This window comes from Aythya ferina, assembly GCF_964211825.1.
Source record: "Aythya ferina genome assembly, chromosome: 5".
In the NCBI taxonomy this organism is placed as follows: Eukaryota; Metazoa; Chordata; class Aves; order Anseriformes; family Anatidae; genus Aythya; species Aythya ferina.
This window is the reverse complement of record NC_140301.1, coordinates 47,099,438-47,122,513: the sequence shown is the minus strand read 5'-3', so window position 1 is coordinate 47,122,513 and position 23,076 is coordinate 47,099,438. Positions and strand designations below refer to the sequence as shown.

General features: G+C 40.0%; 1 protein-coding gene across 8 annotated transcripts in view; it reads right to left on the bottom strand.

The window, feature by feature from the left end:
* SPATA7 (spermatogenesis associated 7) overlaps positions 1 to 23,076 on the bottom strand; it is a 63,195-nt gene that overhangs the window by 2,742 nt on the left and 37,377 nt on the right. For 3 of the 8 annotated variants that reach the window (XM_084521044.1, XM_084521042.1, XM_084521041.1), the window contains exons 5-10: positions 17,638 to 17,771; positions 4,348 to 4,826; positions 4,120 to 4,186; positions 2,792 to 2,862; positions 2,352 to 2,390; positions 1,071 to 1,124 (exon numbers count right to left, since the gene is read on the bottom strand). In XM_084521044.1, coding sequence (XP_084377170.1) covers positions 1,071 to 1,124; positions 2,352 to 2,390; positions 2,792 to 2,862; positions 4,120 to 4,186; positions 4,348 to 4,826; positions 17,638 to 17,771 — 844 coding nt within the window. Of the gene's footprint in view, positions 1 to 1,070; positions 1,125 to 2,351; positions 2,391 to 2,791; positions 2,863 to 4,119; positions 4,187 to 4,347; positions 4,827 to 4,867; positions 4,925 to 17,637; positions 17,772 to 23,076 lie in introns of all 8 variants that reach the window. The other 5 variants (XM_084521046.1, XM_084521045.1, XM_084521047.1 and 2 more) reach the window with 4 other exon arrangements.

The window sequence follows — 23,076 nt, the reverse complement described above, 5'->3', positions numbered from 1 at the left end:
GGAGCTTCAGTGAGGAAACAGCCAAATCTTGGAAAGTATTTACAATCTGCTTTGCACTCAAGAAGAAAGGCACACAAACGAGGAAGAAAGTGTAATATGGCAGCCTGGTGATCTAAGTAAAAGGCTTCCAAAGGAGCTTCTAGAGAATCTAACTGCAACTTAAAATGTCTAGTACTCAGTGGGAGCTCAGAAAAATAGGTGCTTATTGACAGCCTCCAGTCCTTTCAAACAACAATTCTTTGATGTTCCAAATCCTTGTTAGAGGTGGCTTTCACCACTGTGATTGTATTTCTTTTTTTTTTTTTTTTTTTTAATCAACCAATCTGAATGGGACACTTCAAAACTTTTAAGTTCTGTTTAGAAAACAATCCACTCCCTTTTCCTCCCCCTCAGAAAAAAAAGGAAAATAAAAGATTTCAATATTGTTTCTCTTTCATAGCATCTTTCTAAATATCCTGACATATCTGTCCAAACAAGCTCTACAGAATCATTCTTAATAAACAGAACCAGACTTAATAAACAGAAACTATAAAAATGGGATACATGATTAGGCAAAAGCTGTCATCTAGTCTGAAGATTGTAATTTTGGTCCCTTCTATAGTCAAAGAAGAAATGTAACTATAGATGACCTGTAATACATCCTTAAAGATAGGCAAGAACAAGCCTATATAAAGCATAAAGAAATTAAACACCTTTCCCAAGGTCAAAGGGACAAAGCATTGGCAGTTTCTGAATACAACTCAAACCTCTTCAAATTGTCATCAAGTTTCAGAGCAGAAATTTAGTAAGAATGCCCCTCAAGTTGACTTTTTATCTTACTAACATCCGCTTCAGACAGCTTTTAGTCCAAAAAAGAACTGGAAACATTTACAGTGTAGCCACTGGATAATAACAGTCTAGATCTTTCATTAACTATTTTATAGCAATTCATATCCACATCAGTGTTACTGTATATTGCGAAAAACAGCTTATTCTGAGTGCTTATTCACTGTTTCAAGTTCAACAGTTTTGAGGAAGGGTTTCTAGTTTATTGTTGCAAACTAGCAGGAGAATGGTGCAAGTATACTTACTCAGCCTCGATATTTGTCCTTGCTGATGGCTGCTCAGAATACAGCAATGTCTCTCTAATCAGAAAATCAAAGGATAAGAAATAGCAGAAAGCAACATTATGTAAACACTTTGTAGTACTTTGCATATGACTCTCTTCTGGAGCCATCTTGTGCCATTATCCCCACTATACTTCTTGGAAGAAAAAAAAAAAAAAAAAAAACGAAAAAGCTGCTAAATCCTACTCCAATAGTAAAATCCACTGCCTACATTGAAGTCTGAAGACAATAGTTCAAGAGTATTTTGATACCTCACTATATGCAGTGTGCTGGTAACTCAGAAAGACCTGTGTTACTTCAGATGCTATATAGAAGTCCATTACCCATAAAAAGTGATTTTAGTGTAACATGATTTGATACTTAATCAGATAAGACTCCCTATGTTCTTTGACACACAACAGATTTTCAGGAGTAGCTTGTGACTACTGCTCTACTGTACAAAATATCAAACACAAGTACACAAAGGGATAGAGCTCGTAACATACAAATTGTACTGGATAAAAACAGTATCACAGGGTGCTGATGTACAAATGAAGAAGACAGGTCTGTACACAGCAGAAAAAGGGAGGATGAAAGCCCAAGTGCTAATCTTGGGACCAGGTCTATAGAGGAACTGTGACAAATCTATCTTAAATACACCATATGGAGTTTGCAGGTCTGCAACTGAAAGAATGCAGCTTATAGATCTAAGTAACTTAGCACCTGAGTGCCTCACAGAACAAAGGATTAAAAGCACCGGAGATTTTTATTATTATTTTTAAAATAGCTGCTGTTACACTGATAGTGAGAAACCTAAACCCTGAGGAATGCCAGGTACAGGTTTATGCCTGAAAGCAGATATCTGGAGTTAGGACTTCCTTAATTTGGGACTGCACTAATGCACCTCCATGAACCTGGGATATCTCTTGATGCACCTTCCTTCTCTTATATATTTATATTGTTCCTTTAGGAACCAAGATTTTGCTGGCTCCTCAAATTCAATTCTCTTCTTCAACATGGAAGTTCCAGGAGACTGCAGGAGAATGCCCAAGTCATTTACCTCCAAGCATGCTCTACAGGTTCCCATGGAAAGGAGAGCTTCCATGGAGAGCTAAGCAGCAAGTGAAGTGTGATTCTGAGGCCAGCAATAAGGTTCAGACCTGATTTTCAACACTGTTCTTGTATTTTAGAGAATGTTCTAATGCTCAGTGTTACAGCTTCAGAAAAAGATGTGGTAAAGGCCTCTGGTCTGCAACTCTGGCATACCTTAGATCCAGAAGTCTGGATGTCTGCAGACCCTTTTTCCTGAAAGGTATACCAAAACCATATTTAGGTGTAGCACTGTATATGACATATACAGGCTGTAAGCTCAGATTTACGTTCATAACTAACAGCTGTATTAACTTCTTATCAGTCTCACTCCCAACCAAAATAATAATAATGATAAAAAAAATCCTGTATTTCAGAGCTCTCTTTCTTAATTGGCTTTGCAGTGGAACTTCATAAGAAAACAATTCTAAAGTTGGGAAAGGCCACTGATCTAAAACAAACCAACAAACAAGTTCTGTGAGAAGAAACTTAGAAATGATTGGAGTGGCTCACTGCCTTAAGAAGCTGTATAAAAACAAACAAACAAACAAACAAAAAACCAATAAAAAAAAAAGAAGAAATGCTTCAAATATTTATTCCTTCTGTAAATCACACACCTTAGAAAGGAGTATGGAAAAGCAGCTGTTCCTCTCTCAGGCTCATCCACATCGTATTTGTTATCTCCAGCCTACAACACAGAAATAAAATCTTTCTTATCAATGTAAATACACAGCAAATTCTACCACTAAAATGAACCTAATAAATATCAGTGACCAAGCAGTCCTCCAAATTTTATGTCTTTTCTAAGAAACTTTGTGTAAACTGAAACACATGGCAGCAATGAGTCATCAGCTTTGACATCTAAAATTTTAGTCAGGGGGTGTAAGAGATTTCTCCCTTGAAATGGCAAAAATGAATCCTCTGAAAAAAGTAGAGTAACAAAAATACAGTATGCAAAAGCAGGAAATGGCAGTCTAGATCACATCCCTTGAGCTGCATGCACAAAATTGATGGAAAGTGAAGTTGCTGACTGCATGCATTTTAAATTATAATACTCTGAAAAAGCTACTGTAAAGCTCCAGGACTTACTGCTGTGACTTACAATGGCCAAAGAAAAAAAGCAGATGTAACAGTTTGGAAAGTAAATCAAAAGTTCTTCATGGAACTGGTGTGAAGCCTTCTGAATAATCATTTGTGTTTCTCAATGAGGTCAACTGCAGATGTAGATCAATTCAGGTGTAGCTACTCTTCCATTTTCAGTAAAGCTATAAAAACATTTTCTCTCATCTCATCCATAATTAATTGTCTTATTAAGGCAGAGACACAGAGTCTGATCTTGTAGCCCTTATTCCAGAAGAAAGTCCAAACGTATCTTTGACTGTAATATAAAATACTACAAGCAGGTAGAATTTGAAGTGGTATGATTGCTCATTACAAAATTCAGACATATTAAGCAACACAGAAAGCAAGCAATAGCAAGGAAAATATCCTCGCTTACTGGTTTGGTTCTTTACTCAGAGGAAGGGATTCCTTGGTTCCAATTCTTTCATCAAAGGCTTTATGTATATGTTATCCAATGTAAAAATAGAGAAAAAAATTGTTGTAACAGACACACTTTATTCTGCTGAAAAATTATGTACCAATTATCTATGTCCTTAACAGATAATTAAGCACACTGGTGCACTTGTAAAACTGGGGGGACAGGGTACCTTTCAAAAATTTTGTAATGTTCTACACTCTCCTGACACATCTAAATATTTCTTTCCTGCTGTTTCTGCTCATTCTTCTGAAACTCTCACTTACCTCCACATAACTAATTCATCTCATGACAATAAAGAAAATGAAACTTAATTCAATTGTATGTCAGAGATGAAGTATATACCCCAAAATGATGGTGAAGGGTGTTGGAAAAGTATCCTGACTGATAGATAGATGATTTCATTACCTTAACTGTCATCTTCTGCTGTTCAGTCATAACTTTTCTCCCAGATGCTTTGTCTGTAGTTGGAAAGCTACAAAATTTAGAGATATGTTAGATAATGTATCTAAAATAATATCAGAGTAATTATTCTGCCTCTATACATATGTAAATGAGAACAGAATTGGTTGCTTTTATTATACAGTTATAACAGCTAAATGCCATGGTTTCAAAATAAAGACTTAAGTTCTGTACCTGATCGCATCAGTCTGTGTTTCAGCTTCCACATGCCGCTTGCAGCGATTTTTCCTTTTCCTTCGAGCAGGAGTGTAATACCTGTAACCTGACAGGACGGATTTAGCATCTGATATTAACGTGCGTGGAGTAAAAGGTTTTCGGCTTCCAGTAAATAATTCAGAGTGCCTGTCTAGAAGATCCCCACTGTATACTTTGGGGTTCCTATCCTGATGCCTCTGGGAATGACCGATGCTCACAGAACTATTAAAAGAGCAACTGCTTGAAACTCCAGAGTGTTTTCTTGGTGTACTTGACGTACTGACACTTGAGTTTGAGTTAGACGTGTTAGATGTATTCTGAGAGTGTTTTCTGGTATGTTTTACTGGACTGGAGTGAACCAAGCCATGCTCTCCATAAGGTGACAGTGCTCTTGACAGGTACTGTGCATGCCGAACAGAGGGGAACAGACTGTCTTTGTCTTCTGCTTCCAAAGGACTCTAGGAAAAATAAAACATGATTTGATTGATTTGCAACTTACCAGCTTTGTTCATGTTGGCACTTGCAATTATTATTGCTACCAACTTGGAGGCATTTTCTGTGAAAAAAAAAAAATCCAGTTTTCTAAAATCCAACTGGTTTCTGAGCAGCTCCAGTGCTAACAAGTCTTAACACCTTTATGTGGAAAGATTGGTGCTTTCTTATAGAATAGCAATGGCTACATCAAACCAGGAGGTTCAATCATTTTAGTCCAAAAGCACAATACATTTTTAAAAGTCAAGGAACTAATAATTGTTGAATTGAGGCACGTTATTTTATATGGGTATGCTCTGTTTGCACTGCCTGGGCAAAGGAAGGTAAATAGACATTATCCACAATTATCCTGCTGACTAGTTCATATTATCTAGATTTTCTTCAAGTGTGGAGTTGTTGCCTTTCTCTCCAAATCCTATTAACTTTATCAAATGCCAGCTATCTTTATAAGATGTACATTTGGTAAGGGGCACCACTCACCGACTCATCTTAGACCAACATGGAAACTACTGTAATGTGGCTTAAGACACAGAGTGAGAAAATTTGTAGCTAGCTGTTTGTTCCTCATGTAACTCTCTTATTTTGCCTATAGGTGGAAGATTCACATCTTTGGTAGGGCTGTAAATTTTTTTCCAATTATTTCAATTTTAGTAAGGCTAAGCATTGAGTAACACCATGCTAATGACAGTGATAAGAAAAGAACTAATAACCTGAAATCAAAATTTGAAAACTAAGTAGGTCATTGAGAAGTGTTAAAGAATGAATTATTTGGAAAGATCGTATTACTTCTTTCTGCTTTCTGAAAAAAAAAGAAAATCTTAATGCTTAAAAATTCGTCAATATTCCTGTACTGTATTATGACACTGTGCCAAAGCTAAGACAGAAACATAGCTAAATCTAACTGGGATTTGAAGACTATTTTTTTTTTGGTAAGATGAGAAGGAACAATTCAATAGAAAGAAATTTGATTTCTATCCTAAGAGAATTTTGAAAAATTTCCAAGTTAAAAATTTAAATACATGGGCAGTGTATGTGTGCTAGTAAATGTGCTTTACAATGTGTCTGAACAGTTAGGAAACATCTTAGCAATACAACTGTTGTGTATACTTTTCCTACCTAACATACAACCATGCATTGAAAATGTTATCAGTGAAGGTTATGCATGATATTTCATGACCTCCAAGGATGGCCATATTGCAGAGTTAGGAAATTAAACCAGAAGCCTAAAAGCAAGAAAACATTAAACCATACACCCAAGAGTGTTGTCCAGATGTTTCTTAACTCCAGCAGGTTCAGTGCCATGATCACTTCCCTGGGGAGCCTGTCCCAGTGCCCACCCTCCCTCTGGGTGCAGAACCTTTCCCTAACACCCAGCCTGACCCTCCCCTGTCCCAGCTCCATGCCGTTCCCTTGGGTCCTGTCACTGTCCCCAGAGAGCAGAGCTCAGCGTCTGCCCCTCCACTACCCTTGTGAGGGAGCTGCAGGCCACCATGAGGCCTCCCCTCAGCCTGCTCTGCTCTGAGCTGAGCAAACCAAGGAACCTCAGCTGCTCCTCATACGTCTTGCTCATACATCTCTAAACCATTCACCGTCTTTGTAGTCCTCCTTTGGATGTTCTCTAACAATTTTATGTCCTTCTTATATTGTGATGCCCAAAACTGCACACAGTACTCAAGGTGAGGCCACATCAGTGCAGAGGAGAGTGGGACAAATCTCATGGCCACACCATGCAAGCAGTATAACACAAGACTAAATAACAGCTAAAATAAAATAACATCTGACATAGCCCAATTCAAAATCAACAGCTACAAACCTAAATCAAATCAGTTCATGTCTAATTAAATAGTCAGACCTCTTAAAACAATGATTTTACTGTTCCTTACATTCAGTTCACATAGCTCCAGGGCAACTGCTTCACCAAATGCTGTAAGATTTGAATGGATGTATACAAATAGAGGTGTTTCATAAGAAAATTCAACTTCTACCACAGAAATTAACTTGTAGATATGCCTCCACCATCTCAGCAAATAATAAGAACTTTGCAAGGTAATCAATAGCTCTGTGAGACTTCTGAAGCCTCCCACTTGGGGGACGTAGGTGTGCTGCAGGAAAAGTAGAGACACTTGGAAGTCCTTGTACATTTGTTGAAAATTCATGACACTGTAGCCTAATAATATACAGTGTAGTATAATTATATATTACTAGTAAGCTGGTAATATATATTAAACGATGTAATACATAGTATAGCTTGTAAATACGCACAGATCTTCTATTCTACCATTCAATTTCTAAACAATGTGTTAAAAGTTCTGAGCAACGATTTTCACTGTGTAAATGTTGCATCATCTCATAAACTGCAACTGCTATTGCTTTGAATCTACACTATTCTATTTTTTCTCCTTTCAGAACTGCTTGGATTTTAAATTAAAACTCAAAATAAATAATATCCATTTTGCAGTATGCAGTAAATGCTGTTTAAGAGGAATATTAAAAAAGGCAGTTAGTTTACCATCAAAATGAAATCACAGAACACACTGCTGTCATGCTGTATATTTCCTTCACAATTCCACACAATTTCCTCCCAAATCGTTATTATCTATCCGTGCTGTTCCAGTACCCCAAAATGTGCACAGCTGCTGATGCAAAGAGGCAATCTTTTTTTAGTTAGCTGAGCCAAAATAAGCCTTTCTTGATGGTGTCTCACATTAGCAAACTTAATTTTACTACTACAGCACAATTAAATGCTGAACTGATAACATGCAGCAACAATGCCAAACAAATGCCTGTGTTAGCAAGCAGCGTAATAAGGCTTACCAGTGTGATTGTTTGCATATAAAATAGTTGCAGTGGCAGCTCAACACTACAGAAAACAGATAAGACTGGAAAGTTTCAGAATCTACCTAGATAGGTATTTTCAAAAGCTAATTCCACACTCTTCAGTAGGTATTATAAACAGCTTAGTTTTTGTTGTGTACTTTTTACTCTCAGTGATTAAAATAGTTTGCGGTGCTGCAAAATAAATCAGATTGTAGAAGCATCAAACATAGGATGATGACTGGTGCCTCACAATATACAAACAACAACAAAGAAAATAAACCAAGAGATGTTAATGTGCCAACTACTCATGAAAGCCACATGTTCTGTTTCTTGGATTCAGTTGAGCTGATTCTAAAACAAAACAAAAGGATATGGTAAAAATGACAATATTCTAAATTAAAGCTTTCCTCATTTTTGAGGAAGCTTAGGACATTAATTTTTTTTCTTCTCAAACACATTATAAGTAGAACAGTACCCAAGGTATTGACTAGCTGGTAGAACCACAAACCACAGCCAGATTTGTGTCAACCTTGAGATGCATTCATTCGAGTACTGAGAAGGATGTCTTTGAACCCCTTTTCCTAGGCTAAACCTTTAATGCCCAAACAGAAACAGGCAGGGAGTAAAGCCTTTGGATATACAAACAGTATCAGGAACAAGGAACTATCTTGCTGATTTCAAAGAAGACTTTAAGGAATGCAAGATAATGTTTGTTTGCAATTTGTCATTGATGTTTCAGAAAATTACTTGCATGTCTCTTTTGGTATAGGCAAATCAACTGTAAGCTAGTATGTCAATTTTCTTCTCTAATCTATATCTGTAAAAGCATCAGATTTTTACCTGGAAAAAAGAGACGAAACAGACCTACAAATATGCAGTAACACACTAACTGAATTTTTCACTCTATTCTTCTGACACAATTCAAAAAAATTTATCCAGTGGTGGTACCATAGATTTGGACATTAGCACTAGCACAAACTGTTTGTGACTCCAAATTATGTTTGTGACTCCAAATTACGTGACTTACAGTGACACTTCTCTTACTTTCCAATGTATATTCCTATTCTGTTGATTCAACCAACTGTAATTTGTTTTGAAAGACAAAAAAATTGCCCAATGATATATTTCGGCAATAATTACCCCTTACTTAAATCTTAGTAAAGATTTACTAAATTAAATACTTATTTATCTATTTATTATCACAACTCTGTGGTAAATGTAATATTACTTGCAGCAAGCTCGTATTGAGAGGAACCCTGAATTTTCACGGAGTCTGTGGAAGTTCAGTCAAAACAAATCAAAGCATAAGGCTCTGGTGTGATGGGCAAGAGAAATAACAGAAAGCAAGAATCCAGATTTTTCTTTAAGTTACTTTTACTTCCTAAGAAAGGTTTACTTTCTTAGCTCAAAAGACACTGATGTATCAACTGCTAACAAAACATTTAAAAAAAAAAAAAAAAAGTTACAAAGGAAAGCTTGCTAAATCTATCTCCATGTAAAAAGTCCAAATGCACCTCTCACTGGGGCCACTGATGAGTTTAGGTCTTGACGTTATATATACTTCATAATACTTCATTTACCATTGTAAAACAAGCTCATAGAGACACTTTATGAACCATACTGCCAAGATGCAGAAGCTGTGATTTTGTAATAAATGAACATCTCATTCTTTTAACTCAACATAGCTCAATTAAAAAGCCACTAATGTTGCTGTAAGTCAACTGAATTCCTGCCCTCTGCTGCTTGGACAGAGCAAAGGTCTAATTTGGTAAGCAATTGGGCTTTACATTTGCTGATCCCACAAACCCTTTGTATGTCACATGTTCATTTTGTCATATACTTTGATATTTACTTAAAAATTGAGAAACGTGAGACAGACTATTCACACAAACCTGTGAACAAGTAAGACCTGAATGAATATAATCAGTTTGCATACTGTCAACAATAATGTGTGTGTTATTCTGTTGTATAACGTGATACATCCCTAGTTTCATCAAGGAGCCTGATACTATTAAGAAGGATATTACTGAATGTGCATGAAGAAATGTATTAAAACAACCAGCATGAGAGATGACTGTTGTTATGAAGCCAGCAAGGAAATCTGTACAGAGCATTCCTGATGAAAACAAATTTCTTTGGTGTTCTGAAGGTTCTTCTGTTCTCTTTCAGTTGTTCACATATCTCATTCTGACAAAACTAATTCAAGCATAATACATCTTCAGACTCTTAATATCTTAACCGTATAATAAATCTTTAAACACAAAGTGTTTGAGTAGGTATTTCACATAGCCATACGTGTGCACCGCATACAGAATTAACAACAGATTACAAACAGTTAATGGTGTTTCCTAATCTGTATTTCATAAGTGCAAGCATAAGAAAGGTCATAACTATCCTTAAGAAATCCAAATGTCTCAAAAATCAGACTGAAACAGATCTTGAAATACGAAGCAGTTCTTTGCACTCCAAAAGCAATGACAATTATGCTTAAAATGGCTTAGATCCTTTCAACTGACTTTTGGCACAGATTTATTTCTTTTAAAAAAAATCTTCAGCTGTCAGAAATGCCTGTCAATAGGATTACCTGAGCAGGAGATATGAAATAGCAAGTCTTACTCAAATCAGAGATTTTACTCATGGCCAGCTCTGTTCAGATTTCCTTGCTTCATAATTAAGTCATATTGAGCTTTATGCAGTTTCACTCACCAAGCTTCACTCAGAAGAGTGTTTAAAAACACAGATCAGCTTTGTACAGAAAAATAAAAAAGATAAAGTCTAGGGATATAACTACAATAGTTAGAAAGACTATATGGTAGGTGGTATTCTTTGCATAAATGACACAGTATTTTCCAGGCTGCATCAAACAGCCCTTCTGTTGTAAGAAAATGCCTTCAAGTAATTGACTTAAGACAGAGTACGTACACTTAATTTGGTGATAGATAAATGATTGGATACCCACAGACGTGCTGCTTATTCACCCTCACGCTTTTCAGTCTAAGTAAGACTAAATACTCACTTAAAATTACCTATTAGTAAAGACACACTCAAGTTAGCAGCCCTTTCAGCATCCGTATCTGTAGTTCATCACCCCATTTTGATAAACCTTCACACATGGTGTCAATCATCATCATTATGTTGCGTGGAAAAAGTAGTAAAGCTGTCCACTGCACATCTTACACAGTCCCTGCCCCTCTGGTTGACACTGACAGAAACTGCTGTCCCTGAAGTAATTTAGTTGCTAGTGATCCCATCAGAAGACTGCTCCATTGCACCCATTGAAAATCAGGCTGCTCCTTAGCTTTTCACACTTAGGTCTTCTCATGCACGATGCACAATAAACATCTATTGCATCTTCACCCACACGTTAATGTGGAATACTTACATCTTAGTGATGAAAACACTCTCCTTTTAATGAAAATCTGTTATGAAATCTAGGTAGCCACAACAGAAATAGCTTTCTCGGTTCGCTTCATATCATAGTAGATTCTTACATTACAGTAACTTTATATTTATAAATAGATATTACACATGAATAATTTATGGTTCTTGTGCATTCAAAGCCTCACACAAAACAGTGAAAGAGGAGGCTAGTCATGTTCAAGACATTATAGTTTCATACTCAGCTCACTGTATAATAAAATATGTTGACTAAATGACAGAGATTATAAGAAATATGTAACATAATTATATCTTTCAGAAGAATTATTTTTAGTTCTTTTTGTTTTTATGATGCACAAAGCACAGGCTCAATGGAAAACAGTTTCTGTGCTCTGTTGCAGCATTAAATAATAATAAAAGCGGCTGTTGAAAAAATGAAGATGAAAAAATGAAGAATGATAAAATAAAAGCACCAGACTTATGAGATAGCATAAAAAGTGAATGCTAATGAATTAAGCCTTTTAAAAATAAAAAGTCAGGTGCATAAATCAAAGCTGGTTAGCACATATTTAGCCTATAATCTATTCAGACATTGACCTTGTCAGAATTACAATGGTTATTACTGTATATGTTACTCTTGATATACATTTTACAAGAGCAACATCTTATTACTCAAGAAATTATGCATTATGAAAGTCATGTCTTTAGCTTTAGTATTCTTATATCTAAATTTAGTGTTGGCAAAGCGAGCAGAACTCTACTTGTCTTTTATTCTTATAATCCTCCTGTTATAAGATGCTTATGAAGAACAGGACCACATTCTACTTTTGTCACTACCTCCAATTACTTCCACTGCTCACCCTTCTGCCAGAAGGCTCATTTGTAGAACTTTATTAACTTGCAGGTGCTCTGATTTATACTCCAGTGAAAAACATCTTGTAAAACCAGCAATATAACCATCAATGATTTGACTAACAAAGTGCCAAATTGTACTTTACTGAAGATCACAGAATCACAGAATTGTCTAGGTTGGAAGAGACCTCAAGATCATCGAGTCCAACCTCTGACCTAACACTAACAAGTCCTCCACTAAACCATAACACTAAGTTCAACATCTAAACGTCTTTTAAAGACCTCCAGGGATGGTGACTCCACCACTTCCCTGGGCAGCCCATTCCAATGCCTCACAACCCTCTCAGTAAAGAAGTTCTTCCTAAGATCCAACCTAAAACTCCCCTGGCGCAACTTTAGCCCATTCCCCCTCGTCCTGTCACCAGGCACGTGGGAGAATAGACCAACCCCCACCTCGCTACAGCCTCCTTTAATATAGAGTGATAAGGTCGCCCCTGAGCGTCCTTTTCTTCAGACTGAACAAACCCAACTCCCTCAGCCGCTCCTCGTAGGACTTGTTCTCCAGACCCCTCACCAGCTTCGTCTCCCTTCCCTAGACTCGCTTGAGCACCTCGATGTCCTTCTTGTAGAGAGGGGCCCAAAACTGAACATAGCACTCAAGGTGTGGCCTCACCAGAGCCAAGTACAGGGGGACAATCACTTCCCTAGCCCTGCTGGCCACACTGCTTCTTATACAAGCCAGGATGCCGTTGGCCTTCTTGGCCACCTGAGCACACTGCTGGCTCATATTCAGCCGACTATCCACCAATACTCTCAGGTCCTTCTCCACCAGGCAGCTGTCCAACCGCTCATCTCCCAGTCTGTAGCTCTGCTTGGGGTTATTGCACCCCAGGTGCAGGACCCGGCACTTGGCCTTGTTAAACTTCATGCAGTTGACCTCAGCCCATCGGTGCAGCCTATCCAGATCCTCCTGCAGAGCCTTCCTATCCTCGAGCAGATCGACACACACACCTAACTTGGTGTCATCTGTGAACTTACTGAGGGTGCACTCAATGCCCTCATCCAGATCATCGATGAAGATATTAAAGAGGACCGGCCCCAGCACCGAGCCCTGGGGAACGCCACTAGTGACTGGCCTCCAGCTGGATTTGACTCCATTCACCATGACTCTTTGGGCCCGGCTATCCAGCCAGTTTCTAACCCAATGAAGTGTACGTCAGTCCAAGCCACGAGCAGGCAGTTTCTTGAGGAGAATGCTGTGGGAGACGGTGTCAAAAGCCTTGCTGAAGTCAAGGTAGACCACATCCACAGCCTTTCCCTCATCCACCAAGCGTGTCACTTTGTCATAGAAGGAGATCAGGTTTGTCAATCAGGACCTGCCGTTCATAAGCCCATGCTGACTGGGCCTGATCACCTGGTTGCCCTGTAAGTGCTGCATGATGACACTCAGGATAATCTGCTCCATGAGCTTCCCTGGCACTGAGGTCAAACTGACAGGCCTATAGTTTCCCGGGTCTGCCCTCCGGCCCTTCTTGTAGACGGGCTTCACATTTGCTAGCTGCCAGTCGACTGGGACCTCCCCCAATAGTCAGGACTGTCGATAAATGATGGAGACCTGTAAGCCTGTAGCAGGTTTACGTGGCAAGGTTTTGGTAGCAGGGGGCTATAGGGGTGGTTTCTGTGAGAAAGATCTAGAAGCTGCCCCATGTTTGGGAAGGGCCCCATTGTTTTCCAGATCTGAGCCAATAAGCGATGTTGTTTGTGCCTCTGTGAGAGCATATTTAAGACAGGGAAAAAACGCTGCGCCACACAGCAGCCGGGAGTGAGAAACAGCCTGCAGGTGCCAAGGTCAGTGTAGAAGGAGGGGGAGAGGTGCTCCAGGCGCCGGAGCAGAAGTCCCCTGTGGCCTGTGGTGAGGACCATGGTGAAGCAGGATGTCCCCCTGCAGCCCATGGAGTACCACGGTGGAGCAGGGTTCCATGCTGCAGCCCGTGGAGGAGACCACGGTGGAGCAGGTGGCCCTGCACCGACGGAGGCTGCCGCCTGTGGAAGACCCCTGCCGGAGCAGATTCCGGGCCGGACCTGTAGCCCATGGAGAGGAGCCCACGCAGGAGCAGGTGACCTGGCAGAAGCTGCTGCCCGTAGGGGAGCCAGGTTGGAGCAGTTTTCTCCTGAGGGATGGACCGTGTGGTACGGACCCATATGTGGAGCAGTTCTGGAAGAGCTGCTGCCTGTGGGAAGCTCACACCGGATCAGTTCATCAAGGACTGCATCCCGTGGGTGGGACCCCACAGCACAGGGGACGAGAGTGACCGAGAAGGAGCGGCAGAGAAGAAGTGCTGTAGACTGACCATAACCCCCATTCCCCCATTCCCCTGCGCCGCTCGGGGGGAGGAGGTGGAAGAGGGTGGATGAGGGGGAAGGTGCTTTTGGTTTGCTTTTTCCTTTGTTTTCTCACTTCTCTCGCTTGTTAGTTGTAGGCAATAAATCTTACTATCTCCTTATGCCGAGTCTGTTTTGCCCGTTACAATAATTATTGCGTGATTTTCTCGTCCTTATCTCAATCCTTGAGCCCTTTTCACATATTTTCTCCCTACTCCTCTTTGAGGAGGGGGAGTGAGAGAGCGGCTGTGGTGGAGCTCGGCTGCCCACTCGAGCGGAACCACGACAATGATGGAGAGCGGCTTGGCCAGCTCCTCTGCCAGGTCTCTCAGTATCCTCAGGTGGATCCAATCTGGCCCCACCGACTTGCGTACATCCAAGTGCTGTAGCAGGTTGCCAACCATTTCCTCATGGATAGTGAGGGCACATTCTGCTCCCCATCCCCTTCCACCAGTTCAGGGTACTGGGTATCCAGAGAGCAACTGGTTTTGCCGCTAAGGAGTGAGGCAAAGAAGGCATTAAGCACCTCTGCCTTTTCCTCATCTTTCGTAACTAAGTTCCCCCCCCTGCATCCAGTAAAGGCTGGAGATTCTCCTTAGTCCTCCGTTTTGCATTAATGTATTTGTAAAAACATTTTTGTTGTCTTTGATGGCAGTAGCCAGACTGAGCTCCAGATGAGCTTTGGCCTTTCTAATTTTGTCCCTGCACTGCCTCGCAACATCCTTCTAGTTCTCCCGAGTGGCCCACCCTCTTTTCCAAAGATTGTAAACCCTCTTTTTTCTCCTAAGCTCAAGCCACAACTTTCTGTTCAGCCAGGCCAGTCTTCTTCCCCACCGGCTCGTCTTTGGGCACGTGGGGACAGACCGCTCCTGCGCCATTAAAATTTCCTTCTTGAAGAGCACCCAGCCTTCCTGGACTCCTCTGCGCTTCAGAACCGCCTGCCAAGGGACCCTGCCAACCAGTGTCCTGAACAGTTCAAAGTTGGCCCTCTGGAAGTCTAATAAAGCGGTTTTACTGGTCCCCTTCCTGGCTTTGCCAAGAATGGGGAACTCTACCATTTCATGGTCACTCTGCCCGAGACAGTTTCCAACCACCACATCTCCCACCAGTCCTTCTCTGTTTGTGAAAGAAGGTCTAGCGGGGCACCTCCCCTGGTAGGCTCACTAACCAACTGTGTCAGGAAGCTATCTTCCATGCTCTCCAGAAACCTCCTAGACTGCTTTAACTGGGCTGTGTTGTGCTTCCAGGAGGTATCTGAGAAGTTGAAGTCCCCCACAAGAACAAGCACTGATGATTTCACAACTTTTGTCAGCTGCCTATAGAACTCCTCATCCGTCTCCTCATCAGCTACCTGTCTCTCAAGCTCCAGGGCCTCAGACCTGTTGCGTAAGGGCACCTGGGAAGGTGGGGCTGGTGGGAGGTGGGGCATCGCCTACGATGCCGAGCAGAGACCTGTCTCCATTCCTCCTCAACTCCTAGGTCCCCTGCCTCTGCCCGACAGCAACAGTGCAGGGGCTCCACCCCCATTTGGGGTGTCTCACCCTGGTGCCTGCCCTTCAGGCTGCGCAGGGAGTCGCTCCACAAGTCTATCTCCCGTTCACACTCCCTGATATCCCTCGACCTCTCGACCTCCTCGAGTTCTGCCATGAGGCGGACCAGGTCATCCACCTGCTCGCACCTCACGCACACAGTCTCTCTGCCCCCTGCAGGTGGTAGCAACAGGCTCAGGCACTCACTGCACCCGGAGACCTGAACTGCCGCAGTTTTGATCGGGCAGTCGGTCTGGGTGTGAACATACTTCCTGGAGAGAGCGCTGTGCCTGGTGTACACCATTGCAGCTGAGCTAGCGGTAGACCGTCGTTAGAGGAGGTGTTCGTATGGGCGGGGGGGAGCGCTCTGCCCTTCCTGCTCACCCTGCCTGCGTGAACTGCTGCGCCACACCCTAACTGCCACGCCACGCCACGCCCTAACTGCCGCGCCACTCCCTCTTCGCCACACTCCTGCTCGCCTCTAGGGGCAGCTTTTGAACGGCTGGGGAGAGGGCAGGGCGCTGCTGGCTCTGCCTACACCTCCTTCCTGCCTCGTTCACCTCCCTCGTGACGTCTGCTGGGTCCTGGCGGTTCCCTCAGTGCCGGAAAAATTAGCCCTGCCTGTCTGATCCCCTGCTCCGCTGCAGAACGTGTCTGCCCCGGAGCCAATCGCCTCGGCAAGTGGCAAAGATTACTCTTTGAATATGTAAAGTGAAAACAAAAACAATAACAACTAAAACTTGTAAAAGCATAAAAGGCATTACATCCAAAAACTACAGTTTATGTAACTACAGTTACACTCTGAGGCATAAGGAAACAAACATCAGGAAAACTGCAATTTCTCTTGCCATGACAAAAACTATACTTTCAGGACATCTTTTGATGGAAGGCATCTATAAATCATTAAAAGAACTGGAGATATTATTTTAGAAGGACCTTGTTTTGGGAGGGATTAAAACAAAGAAGAATGACAATCTCTTATAATGCTATATTAAATACCACACTTACAGCCCTTCATTGTAGAACTGAGAATTTATACAGTAATTAAAGATTTTAAGCACACTTTAGTTGGTTTCATTGTGAAAAACAAAATTTGGATTTTAAATATGACATTTTCTACTTTTTCTAATGCATGCCTGTGATTTCATCCCTAACTATGAGCCATGAAGTGAATTTCAAAGCATTATTTCCCCACATTACAATAAGGTCATACTCAGATTGCTTACTGCAATAAAAGAGAAAAACCACTGATGAGTTTTCTGATCTACTTGGAAATTTACTCAAGCTCTACATATGCTTAAAACAATATATGAAGCATTTGGTATTAAAATCAAAGTTAAGATAGCATTCTTTTTTAAGTTTTGAATTGATCCTCTACAGTGATTAAAATGATTCTGTATTTTATTAAGCTATTTATATACTATTTGGAAATGTATGTCATATATCTGGATGAAATGCCAGTCAAAATGAGTGAACTTATACATATAGACAGAAAAGCACAATCTCCACTCATTTTGATGGCTTAAACACTAATTTCTACTTTCAACGAAGAGAGAGAAACATGGGGATTCAAGCTGAGATGAGAGAGAGAACTTCAGAGTAACTAGAATTTGTCTTTACCACAGGCACTCTTCATACCTGCCATCTCCATCAGAAGGTTGACACAGTGTTGGGCACATGTCAGGGAGACCATTGTCTATTTTCTGTTGTTTGAAATATGCTAGCCCTCCCTCTAGAACTAATGCCACATTGGTGATCAGCTGTTATCAGGGTAGGCAAGCAGACTATGAAATCTACTAAGCAAAATTAAAATATCTACCTGTCCAAAAGAGGTTGACAGCAGCCTTCCACTCTCTCTTGAGCTGGATCGTGAGGCATTTTTGCCCACACTCATTTCTTTTTCACACCTGGCTATCTTCTTTCTCAGTCTCTCTCTTCTCTGCTGGTCAGCAACTTAGGAAAGAGATAAAGTTTGTCAGATCCAATCTGAAATTTTACTCTTATTTTGTCCTAAGTGATTTGAAAATGTCACAGGGGTTCCAGTCACTCAGCAGAAGTGAGACCACAGAGATGGTTCTACTTCACTTGGCAATTATGAAAAATTATGTCTACTTTTTTGAAGAAAATGTCAGAATATCTTGGTAGCTGAAGCTGTACCTTAGTTTCCTTTAGGTATTCTCAGATCCCACAAGCAATACAGTACTGTGTGGAAATTCCAAGATCAGTAATGCTAACGGAGCACCTTGACTGAAAACTAACAAGTTCATTCTCAAACTTTATGGACAGAATTCCTTTAACTGTACTCTCATCCAATGTGTTACCAAGAAACAACATGTTTATTGTTAGTAAATTTGTCATATGCAAAATCTGCTCAAACCATGTAAAAATAGTCTCCTATGTACAGAAATCCGTTGTGAAACAGCATGTTCAAGCCAAGAACATAAACGATGCAGGCAAACTCTGTGAAAGGGCCCCTGCCAGATCAGGAGGGAAAATTTTTATCAGTCTGCACTGGTCTGCAGTGTAAGACCTCATTCACGGTGTCCCTGTAACACAGATGAGTCAGATGCCACCAGATAAAGAGAAGCCCAAAAGAAATACAGGTAAGTTTTCTGTGCCCATGTTTGCTGTCAGTCACGTTTATCCAGTATCTTGCATAGAACACAGTAAGTCTTTGTATATTACGAGCACCCAGGTTCCACAGATAGACAAAGTTGAAAAAAATTGAAAAAAAGTTAAAAAGTAGACAAAGTTGAAATATCCAAATAAGACTGATCAAAAACGTTAATAATTTCCAAACAGAAATGAAGAGGCTTCATATAAGCATGCATACTTTTGAAGTCTATACACAATGAAACATTTAACTCTTGATTACAATTCTCATTCACCTAATTCACAGACTCTAGCGTACGAATAGTTTGAGACACACACACAGACAGAAAGGCCTTCACAAGTTCCTTCTTCAGTTTCAAAATGTATTTATATCATGCTCTGGTAGACCCCAACCTTCACACAGCTTATAATACTTAACGCATGGAAATGTAAATAACTTTGTGGATTGATGTGGTACATTCTTCTAGACAGCTGAGAACTACAGCAATCTGGGGACATTTAATCAACCTCTAGCATACACGCAACTGTGTCTACCAGAATCAAGAGACATGATAATCTCTAGGACTCAATTAAGCATGTGTATTAATTTTATTGAACATTTTAGTCCTCTTTTAAACTAGAAGCAATTCCTTCAGATGCAAAATCTCTGCTCTCATTCCTCAGGGAAATCCCTTTCTGTCTTTCACTTCTTATAATTGATATGTAAAATACAAAGTAATTTCTTTTACAGCTGCTGATTTATTCAGTATATTCCATTAGAGTACTTACAATATAAAGTTGATTTTACTCCTGGAAAGGCATTAGCTGAAGTTAATATATACTAAATTCTACAAAACTGAATTAAAATATGACTTATAAAAGGAGGAAAAAATATACCATACCATTAAATAATTAAAACTCAGTATTTGTCTTTCTACTCTGAATTATTATGTGGTTATTCTAAATTATTTTTTATTTCTAATTATGTTTGACTAAAAAGTTACAGAAGGGTACTCAAAAATTAGCTACAAGTCACAAGTTTTATATGCTTGAATTAAATAATTATGGTGGTTCAACAGAGTGTGGCTGTGTGTGGACATGAATGGAAGCTGCAAAAATTCAAGTCTTGCCTAACTGCTCAGGTAAAATGCTGTATGAGTATTGAATAAGTACCTAAGGAAACAATGAATGAGTGATAGAGCTCTACAAAGCTCTTTCCTGGAGAAAAGGACGCTCAGGGGCGACCTTATTGCTCTCTACAGGTACCTTAAAGGAGGCTTTAGCGAGGTGGGGGTTGGTCTGTTCTCCCACGTGCCTGGTGACAGGACGAGGGAGAATGGGCTAAAGTTGCGCCAGGGGAGTTTTAGGTTGGATCTTAGGAAGAACTTCTTTACTGAGAGGGTTGTGAGGCATTGGAATGGGCTGCCCAGGGAAGTGGTGGAGTCACCATCCCTGGAGGTCTTTAAAAGATATTTAGATGTAGAGCTTAGGGATATGATTTAGTGGGGACTGTTAGTGTTAGGTCAGAGGTTGGACTCGATGATCTTGAGGTCTCTTCCAACCTAGACAATTCTGTGATTCTGTGTGAAATCAAGAATGCAAATCATACAGAATTAGAGGTGTCTTATTTTGTAAGCAGGAGTACGTGGCTGAAAGAGAAATGTCCTTATACTCAAATGCTTTGGTAGAAAGTGAGTTCATCTATGAAAACAGAGGCAAACCCCTTACTCCTTGTTCAGCCTTCACAACATTGCTTACCAGGAGTTTCTGAGCAAAGTGTAAAGCAGTGTGAATATTAATGAAAAAATTAGTACTTCTGTTGTCCCTATTCCACTCTTTACCAGATGAAATTTGAGATTTAACATGCATTTTTAAATGACTTGGTCTTTACAACTGGAGTTCAAAAAATAAGCCAACTTCCACAGATCTCCTCCAGGACTGTGTGCTATGACTCTTCTCTGCCAAAATATGGCCTATGCCCAAGTAAAGAGTAAAGAAAGAAAGTAACATTAAGCACGCCAGGATGCTAAGGCTATTTTTGGTTGTTAGAATGACCCATCAGGACTACTGTCACCTACATGGGAAATGTAAAGCCCTTGCCTCACATCAATGATATATTGAGCTTAGCTCAGATAATCCATTAAGTGTGTTCCAAAAGCTATAAAGTCATTCATGCATACCACAAGGCAGAGCAGACACATGCAAAACAGAATGGCAGAAAATCCTTGCGGTGTACCTGCCTTGTCCCCACCTTAGGGAACTCTCAGGCTAGATCTGCTGTAAAAGCTAGGAACTGTAAAACCAGCAGATTCAGAGATAAAGAAATCCCTCTTGAATAGAATTAATGTAGACATAAACAGACAACTAGATGTAAATTAGGACAGCCCTGAGGCAGTCAGCAAGCAACAAAGACAAGGGTATAGACACAAAAAAAGCATGCTGCTAATTTACTCTTACTTCACACATCGTTTCCTCAAGCAGGGACTGGAGAATCCAGTCTTTCTGTTTGGCTTCAGCCAGACAGAAAATGGCATCCTAAAAATGGCCTGAACCTTTGAAGCACTAATTGCAAATAACATTACAACTGATGGGAGCTGAAGATCCTCAGGGCAGCCATATACAATCGCTTGTCCTGCAGCTGTGCATTTACTTCTGGGCATTCTCACAGAAAGAATGAGAAGAGCATTCAGCAAGAAACATGCAGTTTTGAAAGGGAGATTTATCTCTTAATTGAAAAGATTCCACTCTGTTCCAGATATCTGCTGCTTCAAATTAACTAAAGATAAAGCTTCTTTAGTTTTCAGTGAGGTATTGAGTACCTGTTAACAAATTCAGTTGATGTTTTCTTCCTACTAGTCCACCACAGTATGCCAAGGGCACTCTTGTCAAATTTTGATTTAGTCATTTGTTAACTGAAATTTGTTATTACGTACTTAATAGTTTCACTGCAAATATAATTTACTGTACATTGGCACCAGAAAGGTGTAATATTTGTAAATATGGAAAAAGTTCAAGACAGTAAGTATCTTGTAACAAATAAAAGAAAAATGGAGTGTTTTCATCTATTTAAAAAGGATAAACTAAATAAAAAAAAATACAGTCGCTAGATCCAAATAATGTCTCTTTTTTAGCCTTAGTATAGACTTTGAGAGTAACGTATCTCATTAACTGTTCTGCTCAAAGCCACAACAAAAATTTACAGCCAAGCAACAGTGTATTACATCATAAACAAAGCAGTAATTTTTGTATATCAGATATATTCAGTCTGTGAAACTAAGTAAATTCCCTAATTTATTCCACCCACTCCATGAATCTGTTCTCTTAAATCTGTTCTCTTAAATCTGTTAGCAATGAGAGGAAGCATAAGAAAACCCATAAATTTTAAGAGGTTAAACTGTAGCATTCTCCATAGAGAGCTAAATACAAACCACTGATCAGTCTCTCACAGAAGTAACACTTTTGCGGGGGCAAAATACCCTTTTCACAAAGTTTACACCCCAATTCTGAGGCGGAGATTGTGTTGTTACATTTCTTTGTTAGAATACTCCCTCTACAGGCTCGATTCTTTTTTCCTTAAGACTAGACTGCAGCAGTGTTATTAAGACACACTTCGAATTATAAAACCATGTCATAAACCTGGCAGAAAACAAAATAATCATACCTATCACACTCCTAAGCAGCTTGCAAGCTCTGTGCTAAAGGACAGTATGGTTCAGAATGACAGTGGTTGTCCTTTGTTCTGAATCTCTGATCTCTAAATTTATCATATGCCACATTACAGCACACTTGGCAGATTTAACCTTCAAGCCATTTCATTATTGATGTAAATAAGCCATGGCACACAACGAAATATGTTAGATTTAAATCGAGTTCAGCTTGTAGAGCAACGTAACTAAAAAGAATTACCCAGCACTGTGCATTTCTCTAATGTGTTTTTATATTAATTATTTTTACATTAACACACTTCTGGTTAATATTTTCCCTTATGAATTTTCCCTGATTACCAGTGCAAATTTGCATCAACCTCAGTTCTGCTGAGCTTGAAGTGACCGTAATTAAAATGTACAGCATAGCAGTAGGTGGTATTACTACTGCAAGCAAGCTCTTCCTTCCGTAAGAGCTCTTCCTTCCGTAACAGCTTTCACTATCAGCTCCTAGCTCAGCACAAATCTCCAGTGCACTATGATTTAAGCAGCTGGGGTGAGCTCTCATCAAATTCAAATTGCACTTTGCTATTGGTATGATGTTCTAATTTCTCATAAGTATGCTTTTAAATTTTTTAAACACAGAGTTTAGTTTTCATAACTGTAAGACATGATTCTGCAGTACTTCATATCCAAGATCAGTAACAATGTTTTGTCAAATAAAGGAGAAATCACGATGAGGAAAGGTGGCAAAGGATTTATTAAGGGCTTAATACCCCCAGCCTTGCTTGTATCAAATGGAATGTTACCCAGAGAAGTAATGTTTGTATCAGGGCATCTACTTAAGAAAAGTGATACTGCTTAGCAAAGCTACCAATGCCAGAATTTGGCCATTGCTAAAGATTGGAAGTAAAGCCTAACAGTGAGACGTGAATCCTTCAAAGGAATTTCAGGAGAGGCTAGAAGCACAGCATTGTCCCAAATCCATCCACCTCTGATCCATATGGGGTCCTCATATGGCA